At 52.1% G+C, this 9,307-nt stretch overlaps 1 protein-coding gene across 1 annotated transcript; it reads right to left on the reverse strand.

Annotated features, from left to right (window-relative positions):
* Window positions 1-1,959: 1,959 nt before the first annotated feature.
* Window positions 1,960-8,067, reverse strand: LOC119139396 (adhesion G-protein coupled receptor G2-like). Its single transcript, XM_037280014.1, has 19 exons — window positions 7,974-8,067; window positions 7,405-7,730; window positions 7,091-7,349; window positions 6,969-7,010; window positions 5,624-6,868; window positions 5,457-5,566; window positions 5,193-5,329; window positions 4,967-5,123; window positions 4,757-4,909; window positions 4,534-4,656; window positions 4,410-4,455; window positions 4,244-4,347; window positions 4,041-4,165; window positions 3,707-3,975; window positions 3,530-3,629; window positions 3,183-3,469; window positions 2,745-2,846; window positions 2,565-2,678; window positions 1,960-2,488 (listed from the first exon to the last, which is right to left on the reverse strand). Exons 2-19 carry the CDS (start codon window positions 7,648-7,650, stop codon window positions 2,400-2,402), a joined length of 3,708 nt encoding a protein of 1,235 aa, XP_037135909.1. The 5' UTR covers window positions 7,651-7,730; window positions 7,974-8,067; the 3' UTR covers window positions 1,960-2,399.
* Between the last annotated feature and the right edge of the window lie 1,240 nt (window positions 8,068-9,307).

A 9,307-nucleotide genomic window follows, 5' to 3' on the forward strand; every position in this document is an offset into this window, starting at 1 on the left:
ATGCGCCATCTGCTAAAGGTGTCGTTGCTAACTGCATAATGGATGACTCCCGAGAGTTGTAATTGTGTCCTGCCAGGAAATGCTCATTTTAAACGGATCTATTTCAGCCACGGCGCTGGAAACGTGAGCCCTATGAAATTCCGCTAAATGAATCTCAGGAAGCGGCAAGAAGAGCGCACAGCGAGCGCACGGCACCCCCAGCTTGCTTTTTACCGTCGCGTATGGAAATGAGAGGAGCGATTTGGAGCTCTCGTGGGGGGACGCCATTTGCACGTAACCTCCGGAGTTGGATGACAGCAGGAGAAACGCATGCAGGCAATTCCTGCTGCTCGAAAGCATCGAAAAAAAATCGACGCCATCGCTGCCTTTCCTGAACAAGATGACAAAACAAGTGCTTAGACGCAATTAGCACTTTGGCAAGAAGATATTTGCTATTTTTATCCAAGCGCCTCAACTTGTCTTCTCCTTTCTGAGTCATTTTGCATCTTTTGAAGCTCTCTTAAAAGACATCCGAACCACGCAGACGGACGAGGCCTGGGACCCGAGCGAGCACTCGGAGGCGTCCGCTGTCTTTGAGGCTTTTATTTTTTCCACAAAGGACACAGCTGCCACAAAACCTTTCAATTGGCGCTGTGACCAAAGTTCATGTTCCAAAGTTTATTGGGCTTCAAAGCATCAAAGCTCAGGGAAGCGCCGGAGGGTTTTGTCAAAATGCAAAAAGAAAAGTGCCCCCCAAGTGACGGCGTGAGCGGCGTCTATTTGGCTTGAAAGCTCCTCTTTGCCAAATTGGCGACAGACAAGAGCGCTCCCATGTGAAACCTTAGACCCTAAAGGAGATAAGCATGGATTTTATGGAGCCGCTTCAGATTGCCGGTCAGGGAAGAGCATTTGCTTTTCATTGTTTCCTGCTGCGTGCCGTGAAGCGGACAGCCAATTCTCAAAATGGCGTCCAAGCGAATAACAAGTCAAAGGGAAAGCAGCCGAGCCAACAATGGGAGAAAGTTGAAACCAGCTCACATTGCCGAATCAGCATTTTGTGTGTCCGAATCGACCCATGCTGTATCGATTCTCATACTGGCGAACCAAGCGTGGCGGAACCGGCGCGTGAACCGTCCTCACGGCACTTGATCATCTCCACAAGCCCGCAAACGACACGGCCACGACAGGCCTGACGTCGCGGCCGTTAAACAATTATTGAACGTTTTGTCGTCACATCTAGCGTGTGAAAAGCGGCAACATAAAAGTCTCCCTGGCCCACTCGATGACAGGAAACGGGACGAAAAAAGCTCAAACGAGAACTATTTTTAGAATGTCCGGGTCAAAGTGAAAATTCTATTTCGGAGACCAAAAGAACTGCTGTTTGAAATCGAAGACAGCGCTGCGTTTCTTCGTCAGCTTTTGCAAAACAACAAACTCACAAAACTTGGCTGTAAGTTTGTGTACGGGCGGGTTTCCACAATCTTGGAGCAGTAGCGCCCCCTCTGTGCAAAATTCAGCCCCAGATGCTAATTTTACTTGGCAACATGTCTGGCACAAGTCGACTCTCCAAAGCTCACTGAAATTATGCTCCCAGTTTCTTTGCAACCAACTCACACGTTTTTCGTTCCCGCTTGTTTTTGTTGGCAACTGACCCGAGTGTAGCGGCGCCCCCTCTGGCAGACAATGTAAAGAACCCGGACTGGCATTCACCAGCCAAGCAGACAAATTCTGTAACGTTCCGGTTAGACAAAGCAGGCTGAAGTGTTTGATGAAAGAGTTGCATAATGAAATCACAGAGCCAGTCGCTCCGAAGCGCGCCAGATGTGTAGCACAAAGAGGATGTTGGATAAAAAATGTATATTGGACCTTTACTAATAGATTAGGAGCTTCTTGACCTTCAATGGATTCCTCCCTGTTTGTTTTGCGCTCAACCTGTGAATAGCAAAACATCTTCCGCAATGTGCACAAGCACACACTGAATTCAAAATAATTCCCTCCTTTATTTTTGAATCTGGAAACATCAAACTCGTCTAACACAAATAAACACATAGAGTAGATTGCAAATTTCAAATGATCTATATTAGAAATGTGTTTTTAAATGGAATACAACTCGCTGAACTAATGACATGAATGACTGAGTCGTGAGCGTAAAACATTTGATGAAGGCGAGGTGTCCAAAGTTCAAAGTTCACTGACATTTGGGCGAGCGTGAGACTTTGCAAAACCAAACAAACGGACAAGCAAATCCGGCACTTCAAAACTAGCCAAGTGACGACACAACGAGCCACACTTGCACAGCCACGAGTGGCTGGAGGAAGCCCATTGGTTGAGCCTTTGACTTTTACACTGCCACCTAGTGGAAAAGTCTGCAATTGCAGAGAAGAGGAAGCTCAATGACTGCACACTAACAATTGGATGTCTTAAAATAGGACAGTTTGTCTGTGGAGCTCGTTGAGGACCACGTCGCCGCTGGAAACCTCGGACACGCCACTGTCCGCAAACACCGACCCTGCGGGGACAACCGCATTCCAAAACGGCGCATTAAAAGATGCCTCAAAGACTTTTGGCCCCAGCGCTAGACGTACCGCTGGCGTTGGTGCTGGCGAGCGAGGAGCTCCGAGAGGCCAGCCGGCGGCTCGAGACCCCCGACGTGCTCACGGAAAAGTTCCGCTTGTCCCGAGCGGCGGTTCGACTCCAGTCTGCAACGAGATTGTGCCTTAGTTTGCTTTTTTTTTTGAGGGGCATACTTTCATGCGTGACATCACCTGAGTTTTCAGCCAATCGCATATGCCCGCAGCACAGGAAAGTTCGCCACTGCCTGCGGACGTTTTCCTTACAGGCACAGTGGAACACAAAGAGAAAAAAACCTGCAAAAGGGAAATGGCGTCAGCAGTAAAAGTAGTGCTTTGCCACCATCTCAACTTGGGTGCTTGGGTTGGAGCTGACATGATCTAAAAATCCCTGTGGCATATTAGTGCCAAGGAACTATGCTGCAGTGGGTGAGGTGCTTCACTTAGACATAAGTAGTGCTTTGCCGCCATCTTGTGCCATCCATAGGCAAACGTAAACATTGTCAATTTACCAGCCTTTCTATTTTGGAGCCAGGTCAAGGAGTCGAGTCGTTATCGAATCGGTAGCGTGTGAGTACATTTGCCACGTCTGCTCACAGCCTTGCTCAAAAAGATAACCTTTGTGGCACTGACCTTGCAAAGAGTTGAAAATGCTGAAGAGGTAGACGAAGGGCAAGCGCAGCGGGCCCCAGGCGAAGAGTGCGAAGCCCCAGGCCAGGCCCAGAAGCGCCACCAGACCGGCCACGCTGCGCAGGTCGGCCGCCGGCCCGCGCTGCGGCGACCGGTGCTGCGGGTTCTGCTTCTTGATGCGCCGCAGCTGCGCCATGACTACGCCGAAGACCAACAAGCAGGAGGCCAGCACTAGGAGGAAGTAGGCTGCCACACCCGCGTAGAAGGCCGCGTCGCTTCGCAGCCAGCAGCTGCAAAGCACACGGAAATTCATACATCACGCCGTCGGGCCGTCCACGTGCGTCGCTTACAAGTCCCCAGAGGAGCCATCCGCGTCACGGCCATATACAAGCGGGCCATAATTGTCTTTGTCCACCGAGATCACCACCACCACCACCGCAGCCGGAACCCCTGCCGGCCACGACAAGCAAGAGTGAGAAGTTTTTTCGCGAGCGCTACGCCGCATCAACGCCCCTCAAAAGACAGACCCCAGCCAATGAGCGAGAACTTGAGCATGTATCTGCTGAGGTAAGGCGTGAAGACCCGCACGATGCTCAGGTACATGTGCAGGGCCTCCAGCCCCGCCCAGGTGAAGGAGGTGAGCAGGAAGTAGTGCAGGAAGAAGGCGGCGCCGATGCAAAGGCCGCCGTACGGATACGTCGCCAGCCAGCCGTCCAGCAGGTACGCCAGGTTGAGCAGGAGCAGGGAAAAGCAAAGCTGCACCAGGATCTTGGCCGGAATGTCGCGCAGCAACTTCCTGCACAGTTCAGAACCCGACATATTCAGAAAGACCCCACCAAAAACCGGATCGAGGATCCTTACCCAAACGAAAGGTACGTCAGCAAGGTGGCGGCCAGAAAAATGGCTGAAACGCCGCAGCCAACGTACGTGATGAAGGTGAGAATCTGAGCCTGCCGGGGGTCATCCAGCCCGCTTCTGGATAGATCCTGTTTTGTGCCGCCAAAGCGTTAGAGGGCTTGGCTTGTGCTAAGTCATGTCGACCAGGAACTGTGTCAAGCACTGACCAGCAGGACGGCGAAGGAAGTCAGGTGGTTGCAGGCGCACGTGGTCGTCCACGACGTGGCGCTCACCAGCGAGCAGCCGGCCGAGCTCCAGCCACCCGCGCCGCCTGACGCAAAGTCATCCCATAATATCAAAAACCGCGTCTCGCCGCGCGACGCACGAGCTCACCGTTCAGGGCAAAGTCCCAAAAGCTGCAGACGGCCTCGTTGTTAGCCTGTCGCGAGCGATGAGAGGAAATTAAGAGAAGCATCGACGTCAGAGCCGTTTGCCGCTCGCGTTCATGCGCACGCACATGCATCGCTCGGCTGTTGCGAACGGTGAAGCGAATCTTGTCCGTGAGGTTGCCGATGGACACGTTGCTCACGCTGGACGCCAGCACCGGACTGACGGCGGTCTGCTTGGTCAGTGTGTCGTCCTGGAACACGCTCACAAAAAGTGACATTTAAGGATTCCCGATGGACGAATATAGACGTCAGTGGCAGTGAATGCACTCAAGAGTGCACGGGTTAGAGCACCTGGAATAGAATGGCTTTAGTGTAGAAGGTGAACTGGACCCTGTCAACCTGTTTGCGCTCGTCACCGCTCAAGTTTTCCGTGATGGAACGCGGCAGGTACACGGAAGCCAAGGTGGAGTCCCGCTTCCTGGTCCCGCCCCCGCCGTCGCTCATCTTCACAAAACGGACAATCAAAACACAGCGAGTTGTCAACCGGGACAGTCTCACTACCTGAACGTGCTCGGTGTTGAAGATGTCGACGGACATCTCCGGAAAGTCGGCTGCGTCCACTTTACGGACGGCCAGAACCAGCGAGTTGGACGAGAGAACTGCAGGGGTGTCGCTCACAAGCAGCTTGAGACCCAAGTCCTCCACCACTCTGATGATCCTGCAGAGAACCCATCTCACGTGCATCTATGCATCTTTTTTTTAATTTAAAAATAAAAAATGTAAGGACCTGTTGGAGGACGGGGCAAGGGCAAGGGTGTTGCCCTCCATCAGGTTGCTGATGATGCTGACAACTTTCTTGGCCAAAGCTTGAGACACGCTGGGAGCATCCAGAAGCTTCTCCAGCTCCGCCACCAACCTCGCCACCTACCACGTCCAACACAAAACAAAGCTACCTACTAGCTAATGGCCTCAAGGATAGGAAATCTCGCAACTCACGAGGATCATCAGAAGATCCAAGCTCGACTTTGATGTCATTGGTTTTGATTTTTACCTGTGAGGAGTTGAGCTGAGATACATCCCAGGTGCTTTCAAGAAGTCTGTCGGCTTGCTCCTCCAGGTTCTTCTTGGTGCCCAAAGACAACGTGGTAGTCTTTCCGATACCTTGAGGGGAATAACTGATTGGCATCATTTGACAAATGTTGGAGAGAGGCATCTTACCAGATGAGGAAGACTCTGGACCGACGTTTGTAGTTTGAAGCGTCTCTGCTGTAGTCGTGGTGGCGAAAAGTTCACGGGAGACTCCAAGTCTCGTACTTAAATCCACTCGGGCTTGGGAATCGTTGCGTGTCGATTCTGTGGGCGTGGCCTCGTGATTGCTGCTTGTTATGGAAACAATCGTTTCACCGGTGGCCTCCGCAGTGCGGTCGCTGCCTGCCGTCACGTTGTTGGATGTTGTCGGACCGTGAGAACCAGAATGTGGGTTTGTCATCGCATTGCGGTTGAGTGCGTCCGTGGAAATCGCCGTGTCGGCCACTGTGACTGCCGGGTCATTTGCTTTACTTTCACTTACATTGGCAATTGGTGTCCAGGAAGTTAAGTTGTATGGCGACGTGTCTTTGATAAGAAGGCTTTCCGTAGCAACATTATTCTCGAGTGGTTGTAACAAATCAGATGTAATGTTGCGTAGCGTTGATTCTGTTACATTGTAGCCTGGTGTTGAGGAAGCCGTGTTGTATCGTGACGTGTTTTTGATGAGGAGTGTGATTCCGCTTACTGTCGTTGCATCATGCTCAAGTGTGTTGTTAGGTTGGGAAAAATCTGAAAAAGTTGTGCTATTTGGAAGATGTGAGAAAGCTTTACGTGTCGTTACACTGTAGTGAGACGTAGTTGAGTGGGACTTTGGGGTGTTTTGGAGTGTTATTTCACTCCCGGTAGTTATATTTTCAACAGGATTGGTAGACGGAATCAAAGTGCGACTTGTTGTGTTGACCATTGTGTCATTTGGAAGATGTATATATCCTTTGGGGTGTGTAGTTACGTTGTAGTCAGATGGAGAGGAAGTCGTAGTTAAGTTGGAATGTGACGTGTCTTTGATGTGGTGAGTGGTGACGCTTATTGTAGTTACATTAAGTGCATTGCTAGCAGAGGGTAGTAACGAGTCAGCTGTCGCACGCATTGTGTAGTTTGACATTTCATGAGGCGTTACGGTGCTACTTGAGATGTGATTGGCTGGGTTGTGGTCAGTGGGTGGGGCTAAACTTTGAGGCAGAGATCTGATGATGGGTGTGGAGTCACTGGTCGTCATGGCGAAAGCGACGCTGATGTCCAACGACGTCGTGGCACTAGGAGGTGGCGTCACCGGTGGACTGGGTGTGCTTGAAGAGGTGTTTTCCCCGTGGCCACTAGAGGTCACTGTGACTGGCAGAGTCTCACTCTGAGGGTGGCTGTCAATGGATGTTGAAACTGAAAGCAAAAAAAAAAATGGAATAAAGATTTAGGCGACTCTGCGTTCCCCTGTGCAGAAGTGAACACAAGCCGGATGCGGGCATTGTGATCGACTTACCAGGTGGAGGGGAAAAAGAGGGTCCAAATTCAGGTATTTGCGCTAAAAACAACACATGTGCTGGTCAACACTTGCTCCGACATTTCCTCCATACAATGAAGATTAAAAGGGCTAATATTCACCACAATGGAGGTTGTGGTCCGTCTCCCGAGCCCTGGGGCTGGTCACGCCCCAGAAGCGAGCGCTCCAGCCAATCACGGTGCCGTCCTCGCAGGGGCCGCGCTGAGCTAGGTCGGCCCACACGCGGAACATGTAGACCTCCACCTGGCCGTGCGCCGCACCGTGCGGCTGCCGCCGGGGGCGACAGCCCAGCCACAGTGACCCCGAGGGCGGGACAGCCTGAGCGATGACCGTCCGCTTGGCCACCAGGCGGCCGTTAAGCTGAAACCCAAGTCCATCACAAATGGCTCCCCAAACAAACATTCGGACTCCTTACCTCCAGACTGAAAGAGTTTCCGGGGACGTCTCTCCTCAAGCATACGGTGTGCCAGCGAGCTAGGGACAGACTGACGGGGAAGCGGTGCCGCACCCCCAGTAGCCACCCGTACACCGCCCCCTCGTTGCCCTCCAGACCCAGCTCAGGCCTGGGCGCGTGCACCGAACTGTAGGAGAAGGCCACCCAGTCTCCGGAGGAGAGCACTCGCACGTCCAGGCACACGCTCATCTGCAACAAGACGGGCATAGACGTGCCGTCCTGCAGGGTCCAGTGGTCTTCGCAACCATCCAGCACCGCCTTGGTGTCTCCCAGGAAGTAACCAAACGCTTTCATAGAGTACAGGCCATTAGCTTCTGGAATCGGTTGGGTTCTGGTTGTGCTCTCTAAAATTGGGTTCTGGGGCTAAATGCGGTCCCCTTAGCCTAAGTAAAATCACAGTTTTTTATGTCTCAGTCACCGACTATCAGCAGACCAGTTTGTTCTGAGAAACAAACCGGCAAGGAACCGAATTCAACCCCAGAACTGGCTGAGCACCAGAACCATATTGGGTGGCAATGGGATGTTTGTACCTGGGACTGGAGCAGCTCCCAAAAAGGACAGTCCAAGGACTTGGAGCAGAACATATGCGCACTTCCACCGTCCGTCAGAGTGACAAGCCCTCCTTCTCCTGGAAACACAAAGGTCACGGGGCAGATTCAATCTGAGGCTGGACTCGAGTCCTTCTCAACTGCTCATCTTCAAACTTGGTGGCAACACATTTGGAGCTCCCTTGTGGATTTCCATCACATTTATTTGACACCATGTGACCAAAGAACAAGACTTGCAAGCTTGCTCTCCACACCCAGCAGACGATGCACCTCAAGGCAGGGCTATCAGCTTTTGTTGGCCACCTCATTGTCCCGATGCTCGCACGGCACTCCGCATATCGCATGTCAAACTCTCACGGGCTTTGTTGACACAAAGTCACGCTATGTAGTCACCTTCTTTCAACTCGCATTGAAATTAAGAGACAACTCACACAACAGAAACTCGAAACAAGCCTTACCTTTTCGTGCTCCTAGGGTCCATTTTGCATCCGTCTTAGGTTGGAAGAGTGGCCTCATGGCGCAGATGTCCCGCCATCGCACTTCTTCTGCATCTTCTGCTGCAGAAGTGAGTCTCAGGCACTCTGCAGTGGAAAGGACACGCCTACAAAGAGGAGGGCTGGGCATGTCCGTCCGTCCCACCTGCCGCACTTCATCAGGCTGCGTTGTCCATCCTTCTGTCCATCTGTCTGAGCCTCCCGTCAACCTCAGAGCATTGTTCTGTCCATCTCTCCACTCCTGCCGTCAATCGGGCCGCCTCGGGGCGACAGCTGCAGCTACAGGATGCGGGGCCAGACGCTTCCTGGACAGAGTATTAACCTTTATTTGATCCGTCTCACTGTGCTCACCTGCGTGCGTGCTTGTGGAACAACAAACCACAGAAGAATGTTAGGATTGTATAAAATGGTTGGGCTCAACTGTGAAATGGATTCCCGTTGGCCAAATGGAAAACACACACACACACACAGTCATGGGTGTGGCTGCGAATTTGAGGAACGGGTTCAAGTCATCCGGAAAGTGAAGCGGACTGAAACGTGCTCAAGGCCAGCGCGCCGTGACCGGCGCCGACGGCTCAAGTGTCAGCCAGCTTTTGTTCAATGCCATCAGACAAAATCGGATCATTACGCAGGAGCAACAGTGTCAATGTGGGCAAGCGACCTTTGTTTCCGAAGGATCGCTTTTCATTTCGGTCCTGAACGTTGTTGTTGTTGTCGTGGTGGTGGCCTGGTGATGCTCCTGAGATTTGAAACGCGGTTTCAGTGTTCGCCTGTTAGATTAAGGACTAAATCGGGGCTGAGCAAAGAAAGTGGGGCGAAGCA

Source organism: Syngnathus acus, chromosome 20 (genome assembly GCF_901709675.1).
Source record: "Syngnathus acus chromosome 20, fSynAcu1.2, whole genome shotgun sequence".
Classification (NCBI taxonomy): Eukaryota; Metazoa; Chordata; class Actinopteri; order Syngnathiformes; family Syngnathidae; genus Syngnathus; species Syngnathus acus.